We start from the raw sequence: 23,038 nt of genomic DNA, 5'->3' as shown, positions 1-23,038 counted from the left end.
TTGTAAATGAAATATAGAAAAGGAATGCTGAATATATAATATGCATTGCAAAATTAGGAGTCAAAGTGAGCCAAAGAGACATTTTTATAAAAATGTTGAGGTATTTTACAAGGAGAGTTGATTTTTCCACTACATATACAGTGACATGTAACAAAATACAACTAATAATAATGTTATTTCGGTAGCTTGGATAACACTTGCAACAGTATTGTTATTGTTAACTGTATTGATCGGTTGGAACATTAAATAATAGCCAGTCAGAAGTTCATGCATACATTTATTTATTCATTTTTCCAGCAAAAAAACAAACAAACAAGCAAAGGTTCCAAAGATACCCCACTGATGTGTGTGAGGTTTGTAACCTCACTAAAATGTATTGCTTCACTAGCGATTCCAGTAGGTGGCAGCACACCATCTCTTTTCAGTGGAGAAAAACTGTTGAACCTCAAAGCAAAGAAGCGTCAAGTCAGCATAAGACACTCAAAAACAACCGGAAATGTGAACAGAAAATCGTGAATCAGACAAATCGCGTTCTCACAGGATTATAAAAGAATATGATTCATATTAATAGTCAAACTTGGGTTTAGATATTTAGGGCCTTTAATTTTGAAGATACCTATTTTTTCAACCGTATTTGGGATATAAGAGTGAGTCCTAAATTTGTTGAATTAGATAAATATTCGTACACTTACATGTCCGGAATCACAAGAAATAACATTGATGCTGTGTTAAAGACCCTATATCTCACTCCCAGCTTCCCAGTAGTTTCATCAGAAATCATCTTAAGCGATAAGAGTTGAAGGCTCTTACTTTGAAATACAACGGAAGTTAAGTGTATATGGTATCTTCACACTTGACACCGGTTTGAGCTTCGAGCTGTCAGTCGCAGGCTCGTTGTCTCCACTTTACTCGCAACATCCAGGCGGGTAGCAATGTGAGAGTGAGGCAGCCACTTTATCCCGGACCCCCCGCGTCTCAGTCTCTCTCGTCCCTTCAGAATGGATGAGAGGAGAGCTGAACCGGACCACAACACCGGTAACATCCCGGTATCGCTTTACGGGGAGTTTACAGTCACCGGTAACCGAAAACTCAGGTGCGCCGTGAGCTTGACCGAAAAGGACCTCATCGTCCAGAGGCTCACTTCGACACCTGTGGGGCGAAACAAGGTGGTTCTGAGCCTGAAGGACTGCGTCGGCTGCCGGGCTTACCGGGAGGATGACAACTCAGACACGGCAGCGTACTTGTCAGCCTACTTCTACCCGCTCAAACGGCGCTGGATGAGTTCCGGGGTCTCGCGGCAGAGAGTGGAGCAGGGCTTTCGTCTCGCGTCGCTTCAGGACGCTCGAGCTAACCTGGAGGAGGCAGAGAAGTGGGCTCGCGCTGTCCGAGAACGCTCTGCCCGGCAACAGTATCTAAGAGACGGTGAGTGCTCGTGAGCAATAGAAGGGACAAGTTTAGGCTCCAGTCGTTCCTGTGTGCGTGTCAATAAGAAGGACTCAACACTTTATCTTCATAATACTGTACAGAATCATTAGGAAGCTTTGCTGGCTCTTCCACCACGTATCTCCTCATGTAGAGATAATGTGAAAAAGACACAAATAGTTGTCAAGCCCAGCGTGATAGAAGTTATGATACCAACTTACTCTGCCTTGTATGGACCCTGAAATCAGCTTGTGGCTTTTTGATCTAAAAAACTGACTGGGTCAGATGAGGATCATAACAATATGGAACATCAAGATTTGGGTATGTAGCTGTTCACTCAAAGCTCTACTTGGTGCACCATACAGTCACATAGCACCACCCTCACTAATTAGAAGCTGAAGATCAACATTTTACAATAAATGAGCCCAACAGATTGAAAAGATAGAATTACTTGATGATCAATTCATAAATTAACCCTCCTATTATCCTTGGGGTCAGTTGGACCCTATTCAATGTTTAACGTCTCTAAATTAATGATTAACATCATTTCTTGGCATCATATTTCATGACTTTTCCTAACTCAATGGGGACAACTAGGAAAACAGAGTAAAAATGTGGAAATGTTACAATTTCCTGTGAAAAAATGTTAGGCATTGAAGTTCCTTGGGGTCAATTGGACCCCAGGCTGTTTTAGCTGTATATCATAAGTGATTTCAGCATTTTATACACATTTGTTTAGGCTGTTTTGGATGATATTGAGGTCACTATAAAATTAATTTTTATTTTCATTAATTGGGGTTCAGTGTCTTGCCCAGGGACACTTCCACATGTGACTGCAGGAGCTTGGATCAAACTGCCAACCTTCCAATTGAGATATAATATTTCCAGCCTCCATGTCTCTAAAGACATTCGATGATGTGTCCTGTTTTATGCATTTTGATAACATAGAAACAAGGCTGGGCCGATGAGAGCATGACAAACTTGCAGCAGTTTTTAGTTCTGTTTTACAAATGAAGTCCTTCTAAATGCTTTAAATTATGTTTTTTGTTTCAAATATATCTTATTTTAAGGGCTATTTAGGTAGTTAACAAAGAAACATAAACCTGGGTAACAATCAGTTTCTGGAGGTTTAAATTGCTGGGGTCAAATTAACCCCAAGGATAAAATATGTGACTAAATTTGAGGGTAACAGTAGGGCTAATGATTTCAGCTCTTCTGTGTCACAGGCTTCAGGGAGAAGTACTTCCATGACACTTCAGATTAGATAACTTTCCTCTATACTGCTAAAGGTGTAGTGTCACTTTCAAAGAGTAGCCCATTTCTCTTTACTATCACATATTCCCTAGCCTTATAACATGGATGGATGCCTTGTAGTGATACAGTGGAACAACTAGAGTTTTCATTGGACTTTTAAAATCATCATATTTAAAACCATGGAACTTCTTTTTGTTTGTATAAACTTGTGTATCACATATTTGAACCTGCTTGAGGACAGTACAATGTTACCAACATTACTTAAACTATAGAGCCACAATGATCCTTTCTGCTCCATTTGATTGGCCTGGTAAAGAGCACAGACTGCATATGAGAAGTGGATGGATGTAGCCGCCTGGTATCAAAAGTGAAGCTGATGTGAAATCATCTAAAACCTACATTCTTTCCAGTGACAAATAGGGAGAGACTCTCCGAGTAGTAAGAAACTAACCAATGAGTTAGCTGTCCAAATCACTTTTTTAAAGTCTTTTTCAATACAGTGTTTTTATTTTGAAGTTATGCTGCCTTTTGGGGTAAGATACGCAATAATATGTAATGTTCTTGTCATTAGAGTAGAGTCGTAGTATTGCATTTGCCCTCTTGTCCAAATATGGTCACTTCTTGCTCCAAAAAAACAAGATGGCGACTGTCAATATACCAAACTTGAAGCTTTAAAATAATAATCCATGGACAGCTGGGAATATTTCAGCATCTCTTGCAGTCACCTTTGAGTAACCCTGGTCTGCAAACAAACCATTAGCATAAAAGACCCCTGGAAACACAAGACACTATTACAGCTATGAGCTCTCATTGTGTTCAGATATACACCCCCTACAGAACTATATCCTTATCCCTTTGTAGTCACAAGATAGCATTGCCTTTAACCTACTTCTGTATTAATTAAACAATAGGATGGGTGTGTATGGAGAGTCACATTTCTGTAACCTCAGTCTACAAACAAGCCGTCGTAACGTAACAGATATACAAAGCAATATGACTGCTGTTGAGTTCATGTAGTGCCACAACGTATAATTACTCCATCGGGGAACATTCTATAATTGGAGATTTCTAAAGATAAATCTTCTCGTTATTTGTTCTGCACACCAACATGTCTTTACTCTATGAAGAAATTAATAAAATGCAGTTCTTTGCCTCACACGAACTCCATATTACAGACAGTGACAATATCAGTGGCACTCTGTGACCCAGATAACATTTCCCCATTTGCACAAATGTATTAGTAACGACACAAAATATTCTGCAATTCTATAAGATTGTCGTTTTCAGAATAGAAAGAAGCAGACTTTTCGTAAGTTAAGACACTCTTATTTACTTTACACATTTTGTAATTTCAGGACCTTGAGCTGAACCTGAGACAGTTACCCAACAAGTTTTGTATCTGGGGACGGAGAATCAAACACCATGTCTCCATAGCTTCAGCTGCTTTGTAGTCATGTAATGCAACTTTACCTCCACCCAGTTCATCCAAACTTAAAACACTGACTTTCATATATAGAAAGACGTTGTTTTAATGCCTCTAACCATGGCACAAAGTTCAGAGGAATCAATTTGTACAGGAAAAAAAAACGTTGATTTATCGTCGCGCAAAACTACGTGTGTGAAAGTACATATGACAAAAATAACAAAGTTAAGTATGTGACCATCAAATGAACTGCATGATATGCGATGCTGGGGCTTTCAACAGGGGAGCTAACACTAGGCATACAATGTAATTCCACAGTAAACATTTATTTTCTTACAAATGAATCGTAATAAATAAAAATTAACATATGGACGCCTACAGTCTTAAAAGTAGAGAAAAGTAGTAGGGTAGAGAAATCTGCAGAATTAGCTAAACTACAACTACGGTCATTATGAACAGAGTATTCCTTCAAGAAAATAATAAAATGTAGACTAGCTGATATAAATCCATAACCCTTTTTTTTTATCAAGCTGCAACTTGACAAGCTTGCAACAACACATAGGAGTGACTGATGCAGTTGTCTGTCTCGCCAACGGACGTCTTTTGCTTTAGAGCGCATGCACGGATTCAAACGCGCTCTAAAAATTGTCTGTAAAATTTACTTAGCATTTTAATATTCCATGTAGGCAGTAAAAAACACTTAAATGGTATAAGTAAATCCATAATAAAACACATTCTTCCCTTACAGTTATTTTGAATGCATGAATAAATCATGTTCATACATAGAATTTTACTTCAGAAAATCTAGTTCCCATAACAACTTGACATAAGAATGTAGAAATTAAGACAATCACATTAGTACATTTTACAACACCAAAGTTATTTTTTTCAGTGTAGGTTAATACTCAGTGTCACACTCTGACCTAGAGTGAGGGTAGTAGGTCGAAAGGCTGACTGAAAAAGGAATATTTTAACCTCAAAATGTAAAAACAAAGGTAGCAAGACAAAGTCCATTTGATGCAACAAAAATGTGAGGTATTTTATTGCCCTTTAAAGACAGCCCAGGGATATGTGAGCAAATAAGGCAAAAAATGCATCAGAAAAATATTTACAAAACACTGGCCAGAACCACCATTACCTCTGCACAGCACCACAGCCCTTCTCTGACTGCTTAGGCAGTGTAGATCCCCTCCATTTGAAGGCTAAGCCCCTCCCACTGGCTCATACCATCTTTAATTGGAATCAAAAGTAATTTACCAGTTAGACGGAGTCCTAAGGACATGCTACATTCAAATCCATGCTAGTTTTCTGTAACCACCACCCCTAGCTTTAACTCAAAACCATAACAATGTGTGTGTATGTGTTTCTGTAAAACTTTATTGGGAAAATAGCACAAGAATCTTACTAAGATGTTAAATGTAGTTCAGTGTGTGCACCCATCAAACTATCAGTAGCATGCTACCTGGCTAACATGTGGCATGTGGAATGGGTGACGGTGTGGTGTGCTGGTGTGGTGTGTTACCAGTTGCAGGGTAAACTGCCACACTCAGTCTTATCTAATCTTAATCCACATTGAGCATTGCACCTCACAGTATTTAGCTAGTTACAGTGATGAGGAAAAACTTCCTTTTAACAGGCAGAAACTTCAAGCAGAACCATGTAACTCATGTTAGACAGACATCTGCATTACCCTGGCATTACCCTCACCATTCCATCAGGGATGGAATGGTGAGGGTAATGCCAGGTTATTAGATTAGTTAATAAACGTTAAAATAATCTGATAATAATACTGATGTTTGATTAAATACTTGGATAATTAAAAGCAATAAAATCCACAATTTGAGCAGGCCTCGATTTGTGAAGATGTGTTGCTTTGCCATATAAATAATTAAAATTGAATTAAATTACATTAAATGATTCATTCTAATTGAGCTATACAAATTTAATATCTTTAGTGTTGGATAGTTGAACAAATAGAAGATGTCACCTTCAGTTTTTGATTTTCTGTTCAGGATCTTTCACTACTAATCGATAATTAAACAGAGTTAGTTGGCAGATAAATTAAAGATGAAAATAATCATTTGTTGCCACCCTCATATTTAGAGTCAGAATGAGGGTTTTATCCTTTCTGAGGACAGTGAACAGTCCATAAGTAATTTATGTTGGTGTTTCTTTGATATTTATTTTGACTGTAGAATTTGCATAAAGGATTAAACTGTCAAGCATAACCAAAAAAGATTGAAAATATATGCTGCATAGATTTTCTCTTGCTGGCTACCTGCTGAAGTGTCATATTTCAGGGTATTTTCATGGTCTGTGAAATTAATTTCATGTGTCATTTGGACTGCAGGGCTTTTTGGCCTCTGTGTAGTATGGACAGCTTTGCAGTCTAAAAAGTGGTGTATAGTAAGTTAGTCATTATGCTGAAGGCCTTGTGAACTATAATAAATCATGTTCAGGAGCTCTGTATCCAAACCATTAGTCTTAATGAGGTCAGTGCTGCCTGTCTGACCTCTCCATCAATACCAGCATATGTGTCATTGTCTTGATGTCTGGTGTAGTACTCTTAAAATGATTCAGGAAGCAGTTGTTGAAAATGTTATACAAGATCTGTGGTTAGTGCTTAAATGGGACCGGAAGAATTTAAGTAAGTGACAGGCAGACAGAGAGGAGAGAGGGAAAGACAGGGTCCCAGTGTGTCAGTTCCCCTTGCAGTCCAAGCCTATAGCAGCATAACTAAGGGCTGGACAAAACCTGACCCAACCCAAACTATAAGCTTTATCAAAAAGAACATTTTTAACCCTACTCATAAAAGCCAGTCACGGCCTCCTGGACCGTGACTGGCAGATGATTCTAAAGAAGAGGGGCCTCATAATATAGGCTCTACCTCCCATATACCTCCCAACCAACCAACCAACCAACCAACCAATCAACCAATCAATCAATCAATCAATCAATCAATCAATCAATCAATCAATCAATCAATCAATCAATCAATCAATCAATCAATCAATCAATCAACCAACCAACCAACCAACCAACCAACCAATCAATCAATCTTTATTCGTATAGCTCCAAATCACAACAAACTTTATACCATACGCTTTTAAAAGAATAGCAGGTCTAGACCGTACTCTATGTTAGATTATTAACAATGACCCAACATCAAGACAGGATACGATCTAGTCCCCTCTTATTGGAAGGACTTGATCTTTTCTCTTTTCATCTTAATCTACATTGAGCATTGCACCTAGCAGTATTTTGTTAGTTACAGCGGCAAGGAAAAACTTCCGTTTAACAGGCAGAAACTTCGAGCAGAACCAGACTCATGTTAGACAGCCATCTGCCTCTACACAGTTGGGGTTGGAAAGAGGGATAGAGGTTATTAAGAAAGAGAGAGAGAGCGATGATAGAAGTAGTAATAGTAGTAGCTGTTGCGGCTGGTGTCCGGCACGTCCATAGCAGCTGGAATCTAGAGACCTCAGGTACGACAAGCAGGCCTTTGAGCTGGGATCGTAGTGTTCTAGAGGGGTAATATGGCACTATGAGCTCCAACATTCTCTTTCCAACGCTCTACGTTGCTTCTCTGATCTTTGACTTGTATGTTCTGTTCATGGCATCAGTCTTAGTTTGCATGATAATAAATCAAGCATCTGATGAGACTTTGACACAAGAAGCTGTCAGTTGGCCCTGGGAAGCTGTTTGGTCACATTTGGCGCCTGTTGCTGTGCACTTTTTGTTGTTCGAGGTAGCTGATGAGAGAGCAGTCTGATGGGTCAGAGCACAGGCTGATGATGCTAAAGCTAGGGGTGATTCCATGTGTTTGTTATTTAGCTTGATTATGTTGTCTAAGGATTTTTACCTAGAAAACATGGACCATTTATTTGGGAGACACAGTGCAGAAAACATTTTTTCTGTGGTGTCAGCTTGCTGTTGGCTCTTGTCATGGTGCAGCGCTCAAGTAAGACTTTAAACACAAGATGTGAGCTGACATGAGGTGACACTCACATCAGTTTTTGTTGGCATTACTTCCTAACACATCACTGCGCTGACCCAAGTCCCCTATGAATATCATCTCAGCTCCGACAATTAGATTTGACGGGTCAGATGCATTGCCAAGTGTTTCCTAGATAGTATTGACCTGATCTTGTCAATACATGGATTAAGTTCAGCTTGGGATGAGGCTGTCGTTATCATGAGTCAGCTGATGACAGCTGGCAGAGAGTTGCTAGTATTGATTAGGTCGATCACTCTGGTTTATCATCTGCCTCTAGCACTTGGCTGTCCAATGACAAAGATTTACAACACATTAGTAACTTCATGTGATTAATTTGTTGGGGTACATTATGCCTGAGCAATCATAGATCAGACCAGCTGGCACTTTAAGTCAACCTTTTTAGTTATCCAATGAGCCTCTTTAGAGATGAAGCCTTTGTCAGTCCCTCCAGGATTTTGCAGGTTTTTTTGTGTGATTGTTGTGGCCCAAAAAGTCTGATTTTGCGGCAGATTTTTGAAAAATTTGCAGGGAAAGTTGCATTTTTTTTTAAAAGCTTTTTTCCCAAATAACGTCTCAGGGGGAGGTAAATGTGCTACATGATTGGCATTTGTTTTTAGTGTTGTTGTTAGCCTTACTAAAAATGCTTGAGATTTCAACTATTTTAACAAAATATACTTTATTTGCACACAGGTAACATCACAGAGTCTCCATCTTAAATGTTGCAGACTTTGTGAAATACTGTACTGACATATCGTTAAACAATTAAACACAATATTATTTAACTTAAAACTGAGTAGTAAACATGAACCTTTCCCAACTTTTTTTGAATGAACTGCCGGCATTAAATTCAAATTGGGCAAATCATTTTCCTAAACAGATGCTATGTTGTATATGTGCTATTTTCAAATGAAATGTTTGTTCAGTGTTTGTATTTATATTTCCCAACACTGCTCTACTAGAAAAAAATACATTGTAAATAAATACAACTATAGCTCATTAATACTAAAAGGGTATTTGAGTATCTATAAATAACAACGTTGTCATCGTCACTTGTCCTGCCTGCTGTCGGCGCCTTTCACCCGTTCTCCGTGCGTGTTTTGCTGTTGAAAAGTGCCGATCAAGTGAGGACTTACGTTTATGTTCCACCACGATATTGCACGCCATGCAAAACAGTTTACCCCCGCTTTCATGATTAACATCGGGAAACTGACTTGCACAAACTTTGGAGGAAATATTACTTGGTAAATGTGCTTTTTCCGCGTTGGACATGTCTTCATCTTGTCAACCGCTAACAAGGAAGTGAAATTGATGATGAAACCGATGACGTACAGGGGCTGAGGTTACGGCGATGCGGTGTTTGTATAAAATTGCAAGGCTGCACAGAAATCGCGATGATTGGCTGAGTTTACGTTGATAGTTGCGATCGCGATGTCGCAACTTCCTGGAGGGATTGTTTTGTGATATAAAGATCATGTACATTTTTCTATGCTGCTGTAAATCTTCAGTAAACTCCTGGACTTCTGATGTGTTAATGTATTCAGTAGGAGCATAATACGCATTAATTCAAGCTTGATTGTTCAGGCCCCCATATGAAATTATCATATTACAATAACAGAGAGATTAGGTTAGGTGCTGGGGGTTTAAATGCCAGTATGAGAAACTTTTTCATCCCACGGATCATGACTTGTACTAATGCACTCTAACTGAATAAGTCTGCCTATAAAAGATTGAAACCATGGCAACGGCACTGATGGATAGTCAGATGAGGGGAACCTTATTCGACGGTCTCAGGGGGACCGGCAATGCTCCTTTTAGAAGCAAAATCCAGGTCTCTCTCAGACAGACAATGCTATTACTAATACAATACCTCTCTGACCAAGAAGAGCTGAGGCTAGGCTGCTTGATCTATGGTGAAATGTAATCCTGTGAGGCCTTTTGATAAAAAAGTTAGCCTGCCTAATCCAAAATGATGAAAGGTTTTTTCGTTTCTTAAACCTTAGGTTTGAAGTGACATGCATTAAAAGACTACTTTAAAAATATGATCTTATATGCGTGTTAGCTTGGCTTTAGATCTTTTCAAAACATTGATGGGGCTTAATATAAATTGTAAGTCTGAGAGATCAAAACGTTGACACCTTTGTCAGATATTTGGGCTATTTTTGAGTGTCAGAAAAAGTGTGATCATAACTGATTTGTTTCTTCTTGTTCTGCTGGCTAAAAGTGTCAGAGCAGTGGTTAAAAATTGCATTGGATATAATTGAGTTGGATCTCATATTACAGAAAAATTCAGATTGTTGGAAGACTGCACAACATCACATTTAAAATAGTCCTTTTGTGTTTATCACTCAAAATTAGCTGCAATTATCAATCATATATTCTAAACTAAACGTACTAAGTCTGCATTAAAGTTTCTCTGTTGGTTAATCCTAACTTCCCTATTTTAATTTCACTTCATTCGCACTCATACACATACTCACCCCACACACATCCTGCACTTGTGCTCTCTGACCACATCCACCTGCTGATCCCATGGTTAACCAATCATGCTATATAGATTGTGCTCAAATCGGACTTTTCTAACCTTGAGAGTTGAGACTAGTCAGTGGCTCCGACTACCTGCCCTGTTTATAACCGTTCCTGTGTGAATGCCCAACAAGTAAGTATAATGAGACGGAGAACTGACTTTTCCTGTCCATAGGCATTCACGTGTGTTAAAACTCCCGAGAGAGCAAATAGACGCCATGAGGGCATGCGTCATCTCATATTATTAATCACCCATATGATCCTGTTCTGTTCATTTATCATTATAAGTGTTAATGGTTAATTGGTGGCAGTGGTATTAGAGTGATATGATTATTGGTATACTTGTAGTGGTAGCATCTGAATCATTATCTCTGTATCAATGATTATTGTTTATTGCTGATTTTATTGTTAAGGATGTATCAGTGAGTCACCATATTATTTAACACTATAGAGGGTCAGTAATGCTAGCCTAAGTGTCCATATTGTGACCATCACCCTTATGTTTGTGTATTTATTTGATGTGTTGGCCTCTGTGGCCTCATTGGGTCTGCTGTACTGTTGTGCTGTACAAGGAGAATATTCACTAAACGGTTAAAGCTCCCTCCTGTCTCCTGTCCAGTGTGTTCTGACCGACACCCCAGGGAGAGAACTATCCTACAGAGTATCTACCAGTATTCCCTATTTTTTAGGTTATTAATTTTTTGTTTGTTTTCTGCCAGTTTCACTTCATTTGGCTCATTCGCACAAGCAGGCACGTGTCCACACTTTGCCTGCAGAGCGTTAATGGCAGCGAAAGTCAGGAGAAAGCGGCAGAGCCCTATTTGGGATTACTTTGAATATGACTGTCTCTGATAGGAGTAAGTGCCTTGCAATGGAAGGTGATAAAATATGTGGACCATTTCTCAAGGGGGAAAATCCCACTAATCTTAAAGTCCATTTGAAAAGCTCACACAAGACGGCTAACCTAGCATACCTTGTCAAGGCAAGAGAGAGCACCCAGCCCCCTTACCCTGAAACAGAAGCTAACCCCCCGCCAGGCACACAGGCAAAAAAGACTAAAACTAATACTGAAACTAATAAAAACTAAACTAAAACTAAGCATTTTCAAAAAATAGAAACTAAACTAAACTAGCAAACCCACTTCAAAAACTAATTAAAACTAAACTGAAATTGAAAACAAAAAGTCAAAACGAAATAAAAATAAAAACTAATGAAAAATGCAAAACTATAATAACCTTGGTGTGAACATGACAAAAAACAAGAGACTGTTCCCAGAGACTGTCAAACCCTGACGATTATTCAGTTTCAATCTGATGAGAATTAGGAAACTTCCTCCGTGTATGTGTGTGTGTGTGTGTGAGTGTCTGTGTGTGTGTGTGTGTGTGTGTGTATGTGTGTGTGTGTGTGTGTGTGTGTGTGTGTGCGCGTGTGTGTGTGTGTGTGTGTGTGCGTGTGACAGACAGTGGTAGCAGCAGCAGCCCCTCTCCCTGAGGACTCCTCCTCATTGGAAACATGCTGCGATGGAGCTTGACGTGTTGTCGTGACCTCTGATTCAGCCTCTCCAAAGCTTTCTCTCTCTCTCTCTCTCTCTCTCTGGAGGCTCACAGCAGCTTTGCGTCTGAAATGACATTGTCCAACCTGCCCCTCTCTCCCTTTTATTTATTTGTTTCCAAAAATGATAAACTGGTGAAATTTATGCAAAAAGCATTTACAGCGTTGACCCCTTCAAAGTTTGCCCTTGTTTCTGTCCGTACATCATAACATCACTAGCTATTCTCAGAAAGTGCTTCTCAAGTCGTTCTGTGATACGCCGACAACAACAACAACCACTAATTGAACATTGGGCCTACAGAGCAGCTGGTTTACCTCAAATAAAGTAGACCTTTGCCTGGTAAAAGAAAATGTGGTTGTGTTTTTTTTTAGTGGTGGGAAATCCACTTCCTCAAGAAACTGGCCCACAGCACATTTATAATCATTTTGCTGTTTGTTTTTAACAGTTTGCTAGAATATGATAATGTATCACAATGGTTCCAAGAAGCAAAGAATAATATCAAGCATTTTAGCTCCAGATCTCTCTAAATGAATACTTGAACTAAAATTAGTAGCACTATAACCGAATGACTTTCAGAAAGTTTGTATATCTAGGCCGAAACCTCCCTACCCTGCTGTGACTGTGCAGACTACAATACTCACATAGGAGAGACAGACAGAAGTTGCTTTCTTACATACACATCTCAGTTTTATAACAAAGCAGGGAAAGCAATGTATACAAGTGGTTGACAGACGGCGCATGATGATTTTAATAAAAACCTCAATGTCGTAAACTCTCTGCCATTCCTAATATAGATCTGCAGGCCGCCGACCACAGTCACCTCCTCCTTCTTTCTTCCACACCCTTTGTGGTTCTGGCTCAGCAAAAATCTTCTGTGTGCCTATGCTTCTTCCACTCTTTGATTTACAAACGGCCTTACAGATCTGAAGTTATCACCTCGCTGCTCATAAATGTGACTGCACTTCTGGCTTGCATTACCATTTGAAAGTCAAACACAACACAAAATCCTAGCTAAAGGTGAAGTTAGCGAGGTTAATTTAAATGCCTACAGTAAGGAAGCTGACGCCCAACAGTATCGAGTACTGTGTTACACCTTTGTATTTACCTAGCTAACTCTAATGTGAGCTAGGAGGTGTCCTAATGTTAGCTGTTTTCTAAAGTAGCTTAAATATGATGTTTGATGTTTAATGTGGTGCGATAAGATGTGCCTTTAGGTTGTCTTTTATTTAGATACCTTAATAAAGTTACAAAGGTTATTGTACACGAAAAATGAAAAGATAAATGTCCCTAGATGATCACTGACTGAACTTTCATACTTATTTTACAGGTGAGGTTCTTATATGGGCGTAATATTTTGAGAATGGAGGTTGCCGCTTGGTCAATCCTGAGCCGGCGGCTGCGGAATGGGAGGCTCTCCCGCTGGATACGAAAGCACGACACGGTGTTTCTTATCCAGACCCGCCACAGCCCGACCGCAGTCATGCGGTGACCGGCCCTGAGCTACAAACACCCTGCGAGTGACAGCGGTGCTGCCGCTGCTTGTGTCTAAACATTGAAGGCTTATTAATAACAGTATCAATAACAATTTAATTTTAACAGAAGAAAAGATTTGAAAAAATGAAACGATTTCTCCTTAAAACAAGCATCAGGCTGATGTGCCCTGTGTTAAAATGACATGACTACAGCTGATATAATTTGGCCCACCCAGTTCAAATCTTCAAGCCTCTTACTGTATGTCTTGAAAAGTAGTACTTGAAAAGTTTGAAAATTGACCTTAAAAGTCCTTGAAAATTACTTGAATTTGACCATGACAAAAGTGTGCGAACCCTGAGCATAACTCAAGCGAAATAACTAATGCAGTGAAGTCATGGTAACCACATTGGCATGTAAATATTAATCTACAAAGTAAATTCAGCTATCAAATAATGTATATGTAGCTGTTTAAAGGTGTATTTCCCTCTACAATGTGGTGGAGTAGTATGAAGTTATCCAAATTTATGCAAAAAAAACTCAAGTGCCACCTAAAGTTGTCCTCAAACACAGCAATTGAGTAAATTCATATAATGCACTTGCTTTCAACCACTAAATATAGTATATATAATGCAAGAGTTCTCAAACGTTGTGATTAAAGGTCCACATGTGAATTTTACATGAAGTCAGAGGTTTGGAAAATACCATCCAGCCACTTAAATAAGGGTTAAAAAAAGAGGAAAGTAAATTAAGCGTTAAGATCTCCATACTTCTCCTGACATGCTTTAACTGTGTGCATTTTGCTGTTAATGTTCTTGAGAAAAACACAACATACTGTACATGCAACCAAATTTTAACTCAACTCATTCTTACACTGTAAATGTGCTCACAAGAAATGACATAGAGCTCATATTTCATTGAAAAATGTCCTCTGCGTCTCTTTGTACACATTGTCCAGTACGCAATGACGTGCATAGATCCAAACTTTGAAGCTCCAATAAAGCATGTTACTGTGAATGATATGATATTTGAGAATATTAACTGAGCCTCTAATCCTGATGGAAACACCCAAGGCGTTGTATTTCTAAATTACCATCATGAGGTTACATTTGGCATGTATTGTACTACAGTCCAATATTAGATTTCAAATTCATATCTATCAAGATGTTTTCCGAAACTCAGATACTCAGAGTCCCTGCAGTGATAGTAGAGTCCTACAATATTTACACAGACTTTAGAATTAAAGTTTGCATTCTTCCCATTTTCCTTTACACTTAAGCCTCGGGTCCACAGGATGTGTCGCGTTACAGCTGCGCCGGGCACTGCGCACCCGATCCTTTCCCATTCTAGTCAATGCTTTGGCGTCCACAGGGCAGGGCTGCGGCGCGTCTCAGCTCCGTCTCGGGAGCGTGCCCCCACGCTGCTCCGCCAGAGATACGCTTTAAGTACGAGGATTGAATGCAACATCTGCCAATTTCAAAATAAAACATCATATACGGACTCCCGACCGTTTAAAGATCGTATAGATCAGAATTAGTCATCGATTATGGATGTAAGCTACAAACAGCCACATATCAGTGATCCATGTCGACTACAACAGGACTTTAAGATGATAACTGTGTCAGAAGGTAACAGGACAACAAAATAGAGCAGAATTATTATTATTAAACTCATCTAAACCTGCAAAAAACAAAACTTTACAGTTCAGCAGCATACTCAGTGATGATTAAAGCACAAAGTAATGGAATACTGTCCAAATGAGCAGAAATTCAACCACAGAAAGGCTCTGTAACCTGTTGTTTGTATGTGGTTCTCTCTATACTGGACCCAGTTGATCCTGCCTGCTCTGAGTGGGCGCTACGCTCCCAACATGCATCCTGTTGACCAGGTCACAAGTCATTTGGACGGAGCAAAGCCGTGTCGCATCCGCAGCACGGCGCACACGCATCATGTGGACTTTCGGGAATAGAACTTCAGCTTCAGTTTAGGACTTAGATTATTTACAGCTCAACGTGTCAACTTTGTGATCAACAAAGCTAACATTACTAGACCAAGTTACATATCTGTCATTTTACAAGAGGAGGGGGGGTTTAAGTACCAAGTCAAATACATGTTAATCCATTAATTCCCTAAATGTGGAAACTGGATTCACTCCTAATGGGTGTTTGTCACGGCTTAGAGCTCACATCATCACTAAACAGTGCACAGAAACGTAGGAGAAGTTACAGGAAACAAACCAGCAGGTGGGTATGAGGCTGTGGATTAGTGTCCTCTGTCACTGTATGTATTCATGTGACTCATAACAACTTCACTAAAGAAGCTGGATTACTGAACCTTTTCTGCTTTGTTCTCAGTCCAGTGTCCATATTCCTGTGCGGATTGATGGACAACACCTTTATCAAAAGACAGGAAGCTGAGCGCTATCTCCTGTGTGCTGCAGACAGAGAGCACACACACGCCTTGTGGTCTCCCCATTCATAGTAAATAGATTAGATTAGACACCTTTGCTGTGTCAGTCCGAGGGATTTATCGAGCATGCTGTGTGTAGATACGTTTCTTTTTACATTCAGAGTTGCTGACTAAAAGTCCAACAAAGGTGTTCAGTACATTTCATTCCTTTCTCGCAACAACATTTCCACACAGCCTTCTGCACATACACAGACAAAATAGGCACCATCCTTCACAAACAAAGCTAGATTCATGTCCTTGTGGTGCAAAACGTCCTCTTTTTAAAAGGAATTGAATAAAACTAATTAATGCTCCCTTTTAAATCTGTTAAATTCAACGTATTAGTCTTGATGTGGACTTTTTGGGTGTATTTTTAGTTGACACTTATGTAGTCCATGTTATTAATTTGGAGATATTGTTGCTGTCACAGATTCTTAAGGGATTTCTTGAGCACTTTTTGGGTCTCCAATTATTGCCTGAGCGTCCAAACACAAAGCGAGATGTGTCCTCATGTCTCTCCCTTTTTAATCCCTGCTGACACCAAATCTGTACGGCGTGGGTCTATTCCCATCTCAGCTGAGTGATGCGGTGTGGGCAGAGCAGAGAGTGATGAAAACCTTGTGCTTTTCGTTTTTTCATAAAATCAAGATTGTTAATCACTGACAGTTTCTTCTTCGTCATGCTTCACTGCTGAAGGGGAAGCTGATTCAAGGGAAGTGGAACGAGACCAAAGTGTGACTGACTGACTGACTGAGGCGAGCACAGGTCGTCACAGTGAGTCAGGACAGAGTTGTCCAGGAGAGAGAGTGACCATGTAAAGTCATGGATCATTTCACTCATTTACATAAAGAGGGTGCTGAGTGATGTTTGCATTTTACCCTAATTTAAATTTCATGTAAAGCATCTGGATACCAATTATAAAAAAAGCTGTGGAAAACCATGTAGCTTAAGAATAGAAATGCAAAGAAAAGTGAAAAATGTTTTGATGCCTTTTGGTGTGAATCCTTTTCTGTCACTTAAGGAAACTTGGAAGATGTATGTTTGAAGTTTGTAAGACCTTCATCTCCATGCCTGCCGAACAGAAGCTGACATCCTGCTGAATGCACCGCAGAGTTGTCAGACAGCTAAGAAAGCCGTCTATTCTCAGACTCTATAAGCACCAAGATAGCCATTATAGGGAAACCTTGACGGAAAATGTGTTTTTTCCGGCTCCCGGGTTTTCCTTTCATTTAGACTGTCATTTCCTTTGCCGAATACCTCGGTAGTGATTATTCCATTAAGATCTGGGACAGTTCCCCATGCTTTCTGTTTGAAGGAGCAGATGAGACGTCTGTAATCACAGATCAAGTGCATGCAGTTGAGATGCAGGGGCAGAGCTTTGTTGCTGCCATTGTTGTTTTTCATTTTTTTTATCTGGGCTGTTTATGAGGGGGATGATTCAGTTGGGCTGCTGAAGAGTCATCCACTTCATCACGTCCTCCAAGACAGCAATTAGCTTTGTCTGAGGTTGTCTTGGCTAGAGGTCTGTCATCACTGTCTGTCGTAACTTTTGGTTTAATGACCAAAATGATAAGCTAACCAGATAATGTAGCTCACCATAAAACGAACGGTTGTGATGACAAGAAAGAGGGTCTTTGAGCAGCTTTTATCATCCCTTGATACACATAGCTACACCCATCCCTTTACAAACAACCACACACACTTTCTGCTGTCATAAACCAGCAAGCCTCAAAGAAGCATGATGGCATATCATTTTCTAAAAAAATCAACTGCACAATAAACTAAGTGAGGGTCAAAACACACATACTATCTTTATACTGATATTGATTTAAGTGTCCCTTATTAAATGTATGATATATTTTGGCGTCTTGACGTCACTACAGCCAAGCTAATGATAGAGGAGGAAACATGGAGCGTGGATGGTCAAGACGAGGAGATAGACAGATAGAACCCACTGGAGTGTTTAGATAAGGGGAGGGGCAGCACACAGGAAGTGGCACGGGAATGGTTATAGCCAACTAAGTCTGCGTGGGCGTTGGAGCACGCGGACAGCAGTGTCCGGGTCTGTCAGGACGACTGATTCATGAGGGCATTTGAGGGAATTTCCCCTCAGGAGTCCAGTCGTTAGGATTTGGTGATGTCTCTGTTGAAATATCCATTCTGCAGAGAAAGTGGCTACGTGACATTAGCCTGTCTAAACAATATAAAACTGTGAATTAAAAAGCATAACAGTGCACAAATTAAAACTCCTGCCCTTGCTTTAATTCATCGATTTTTGCACATTACTATAGAACTGCAAATTCTTGTACAGCAGATAGTCCGTACTGCTCAACTGACTACCAACATATACTGTCAATCACTTGTAATTCCATCGTTACTGTAACATCACAGGTACACTTTGATAAGTAAAAATACAAATTATGAATTTCCTTGAAGGAGAGCTGCAGAACATATACAAACACAACACTTTCATTCATTTTTTTTATAGTGTAGCAAATCTGGTCTCATATCCAGCCATAACCTGAAGTCTTATCCACCCCTCCCAGTGCATGCTGGATACATCTTAGACCCCAATACAAACTCAGGAGTACACAGCTACTGAAAATGATACCCTCAACATTCTTACATCACAAACTCCTCAATTCCCTATATCCCTCTTTCCAACCCCCAACTTGGTCGAGGCAGATGGAGTCTAACATGAGTCTGGTTCTGCTTGAGGTTTTCTGCCTAAAGTTTTTCCTTGCTGCTGTAACCAGCTAAATGCTGCCAAAGTGCTCTACTCATTGTTGATTTAGAGGTAACAGATAGAATCCTGCCTGTGAGATTGGACTGGAATCTTATCCTGTCTTGATGTCAGATTTTGTTATAATATAACAGCGTACAGTCTAGATACTATCGAATAAAGGTTGAGTGATTGATTGATTCCTGATTAACATGTGATGGATGGGACTCAGTGGTAGTCAGTCCTCTCTCAATCGGACGGTTGGGGGTTTGACCCCGGTCCTACTGTCCTCATGCCAAAGGTCCCGTATTATAACACATATTGTAAAAGCACTTTGAGTCATTAGAAGACTAGATACAGCGCTAAATACGGTCCATTTAACATATGATGAAATGAAAAGGAAAAAAAGTGCTTGCAGAGATTTATATCTGGCTAAGGTTTTTGCCAATTATTCCATTGGCTTTTTCCAACCAAAATTTTTTTTTGAAGAGTTATAAATTTAAAGGGGAAAAATGTAAGACAGAATTTTTAACAGCTGCTTCAAATAAATTCTGGTATATATAACAGGCAACAATTCTCATCAGTGGTGGTAGGACTCAGTCTTATCACATCTAATCCACCATTAGTAGAGCAGCATTAAGCAAGTTACAGCAGCAAGGAAAACTCCTTTTAAACAGGCAGAAACCTCGAGCAGAACCAGACTCATGTTAGTCAGCCATCTGCTTCCACCGAGTTGGGGTTTGAAAGAGGGATAACTAACAGCTGTTTAAAATGATTCTGATGCATATATCAGGCAACACATTCTTATCAGTGATAGTAGATTAAAAGAAGTTTAGTTGAAAATTCACCCCCCTGCATTTTGTATTGTAAGGGGGATACCAAATGGCACTTTTATCCTGGGGGGAAATTCAGTCATTGCAGTTGCTCCTATACACAATAGTAAGAATAATGATAATGGTTGCTTTCAAAGAGTCCTGTGCCATAAAATGAGAATAACATCTTATTGAAATTCAGGACAGTGTAACTGAAAAATGATATTTCTCAAACTGTTGCGTAACTAGATGAACATAAAACTTAGTAAAGGAAGGATATATAACAGGACTTCTGAATTGGACAACTAAAAAACTAGCAACCATACAGAGATGCTAGCTGACCTGTTTCTCTGCATTCCAGCAGCAGAGTCACTGACACTCCTGAAAATGCAGTATAGATTAAAACCAACCTGCCGGTTCGGAACCTGTTAGATCTGCCTATCCCTGGAGTATCAGTACCGTCAGTTGTTTCCGCCCCTCGTTACTCATTTATCAGCTGTCAGACTTGTTTGGATGGTTCGGCCTCCTCCATGCTCTGACGTTTTTAATCTTGAGAACAATTTCAGCAAACTGCGACACGAAGTGAGATCATTCTCCAGGAGGTTTGGTGACTTATGTTTTGTGTGTGTGTTGACAAGGCGTCTCTCTGCAGTGTGTCACATCCACAACAAAGAGGACTCGGTGTGCCTACCTCGGAAATTATCTCACAGCTGCAGTGTTTGAAATACGGCTGATGGCTTCCTGTCGCACTCCTCTCTGCATTAATTTGATCTCTTTTCCTGCTGGGCTGTCACAAAACATATCTTTAATGAGAGACAGGGAGAGGAGTGAACATTTATTTGTAGTTTGATCAAAATTTAAAGAAACAAAACATGTCTTTTCTTTCAGGCGGCCATGTTTAAAACTTCTCCAAGATCCCCTTTTCTCTCCTCTCATCTCACTTTCTGAACTACTAGCACTGAGTATCATACCCTGAACTCCATCAAATCTATATTTCTATTTAGTTGTCTTTAGCTTTAAATACTTAATCCTCCTCAGACACTCTGGGACAGAAGGCCTGAACTAGCTTCTTCCACTTCCTCCTCTTTTAGCACCATGCTGCGTCTCTGAGAGGCCGTCATCTTTAGAGTGTTTTTGAAAAGGGTTTGAGATCTCTGTGATGTTAGATATGCATAACTCTCCTGTTTGATCCCAGAGATTTTGAAAACTAATTTGCATCTCCCAAGCTGTTAAAAATGTACCAAAGAGTCTGCTATTTCTGCAATCATCCATACTTAAACATAAGAAGTGTAGGATTATATGTGCATGTGTGTTCGTGTTTTTTGGATAGTGTTACCTTTAAACTTTTGCTTTTATTCTTAGATTTTTTTTTTGGGGGGGGGGGGATTTTAAAGCACATCAAGTACCAAAGACATTAGATATCAAAAATCTTTAAAAAACAAAAGGTGTAATGTAGATAAAATGAATATTGAATCACTTAAGATTATGCCTCACATAATACATTCAACAAAACACACTAAACAAGACAAATAGTCAAAATGTTAAAAAGAACTATACCTTTGAACATATTAACACATTATAGTGCATACAGAATAAGCTGTGGGTCAAAAGTGTACTGAAATGAAATATTTATGGAAACTTGCATTGAAAAAAACAGCCATATTTTCAACACGATGCTGTAGCCTGTGTACCAATCAAACACAAAGACAGTGTATGCTGTCTGACACACATGAAAGGTTTCACTTTCAGTGAAGTAGGGCTGCAGTAATCGAGTTTCAGTAACCAAGTATTCAATTGAAACTTCTAGCAATTAAGATAAGATAAGATAAGATAAGAGATAAGATAAGTAAGATAAGATAAGATAAGAGATAAAATAAGAGACAAGATAAGATAAGATAAGATAAGACACTCCTTTATTCATCCCGCAACGGGGAAATTCACAGAATTACAGCAGCAGACAAGAAGGTGTACAGTACAGGAATTTCAACAAGAATATATGTAGAAAAATATGTCCATCAGAGACGACAGCTTGGCCATAATTCTCCTGTCAGCCACCGCCTACACAGGGTCCAGGACTGAGCTGGCCTTCATCACCAGTTACTTGAGTGATCAAATAAGAAACATGTGCTTAGCAGTTTTTTCACTGAATGTATTTTAACCTTCACTGCTGGAGCAATGCCTGTTGCCCAGATGAGACACCAATAAAGGATTTTCTTATCTTGTCTTATTACCAGCCCTAAAGCAATGTTGCTCTATAACACAGTGTGCTGTAAGTATTTGTCTTTAAGGACTCAAGTTATGCCACGGATAATTCTAGCCCTACAGAAAAGATAATCTCTAAAGTTCATCTCCAAATATCTGTATGCACAGATTTCTAAGGGTCTGACCTACTCTTCTTTCCTTTGATGTGCTTTGGCGTTTAGTTACTCAACTAACAGTCAGTATTTGTAAGTGAGCTTAAGGCTGGTCTTTCTGTAAGCAGATTTGTTGTCCAAATGCAAAAGCTTTCTGTGTAAAAGCTAAGGGAGTAAAAAGAATCTAGTAAACAGAGAGATTTGTATGATCTTAAACGTGGATCTTAACAGCGTTTTTGCAACATGAATGACTGACATGGACTTAAGAAACCTAGTGTAGGTTTCACAGCATAGCAGTGTAATGAGAGCTCAAACATTTTGTAACAGATGTGGCTTTGTATCAACTGTGAACATACTAAAGCCAAAGTCAATGTGAAACTAGGAGCAAAAATGAATAATGTTGAGGTATAACTGTTCTTCAAGATCAGAATCAACTTATTGCAAGTTCTGTCTGCATACCTCTTCTTACTAAATGATTACATCTGAGCTACGTATTTAGTAAGTTCTCCTTAAGCCTCAGTCATCATTGAACATTTCTCTCCTCTTTAGGGGTGCTGGTGGGAGAGCTGTCTCGGCCGTGCAGGATGATGCTCCTGGTGAACCCACAGAGCGGGAAGGGACAGGCGCTAACTCTCTACAACAACCACATCCAACGCATGCTGAACGAGGCGGGAGTCCCACACACGCTGGTCATCACCGGTGAGTTGTTACAGCAGGGGAATATAAAAAAAGCTATAAATTACACTGCATCAACATCTTAATGCATGAAGGTCTGTTCGAGGATTTGATCATGTTTTTAACTGATGATTTCTTGTTTACCGGTCAAATGAGACAAACAAGCTATTTCCATTTCATGCACAGCTCTGTGTGGGCTACAGGATTGGCAAATGGGTAGTTAATCCATCAGAGGTAGGGTTAATTTCTCTATCAAATGTGTCCTTACACTCATGTGTCCTCAAGGCGAGGCATTTAATCTCCACCTGCTCCACAGGGTCAAAGGGAAGATGCCATCATAAATAATTTGTTCTTCTGGTTTAACTGATAGAGGTGTCATTTGTAAA

The 23,038-nt window shown here is 39.5% G+C and overlaps 1 protein-coding gene and 1 long non-coding RNA gene across 2 annotated transcripts in view; one reads left to right on the top strand and one right to left on the bottom strand.

Annotated features, from left to right (window-relative positions):
• Positions 1-264: 264 nt before the first annotated feature.
• Positions 265-1,533, bottom strand: LOC117815262. The gene is made up of 2 exons (XR_004631780.1): positions 811-1,533; positions 265-444 (listed from the first exon to the last, which is right to left on the bottom strand). It is a non-coding gene; the product is annotated as an uncharacterized LOC117815262 (long non-coding RNA).
• The window catches only part of LOC117815261 (sphingosine kinase 1-like), a 48,969-nt gene continuing 26,799 nt past the window's right edge, over positions 869-23,038 (top strand). The window contains exons 1-2 of the mRNA XM_034686875.1: positions 869-1,422; positions 22,527-22,676. Coding sequence (XP_034542766.1) covers positions 999-1,422; positions 22,527-22,676 — 574 coding nt within the window. The 5' untranslated portion in view covers positions 869-998. The remainder of the gene's footprint in view (positions 1,423-22,526; positions 22,677-23,038) is intronic.

The sequence above is a fragment of the Notolabrus celidotus genome, chromosome 7 (assembly GCF_009762535.1).
Source record: "Notolabrus celidotus isolate fNotCel1 chromosome 7, fNotCel1.pri, whole genome shotgun sequence".
NCBI lineage: Eukaryota > Metazoa > Chordata > Actinopteri > Labriformes > Labridae > Notolabrus > Notolabrus celidotus.
Note: the sequence above shows the minus strand (reverse complement) of the source record. Positions and strands in the feature narration are given on the sequence as shown.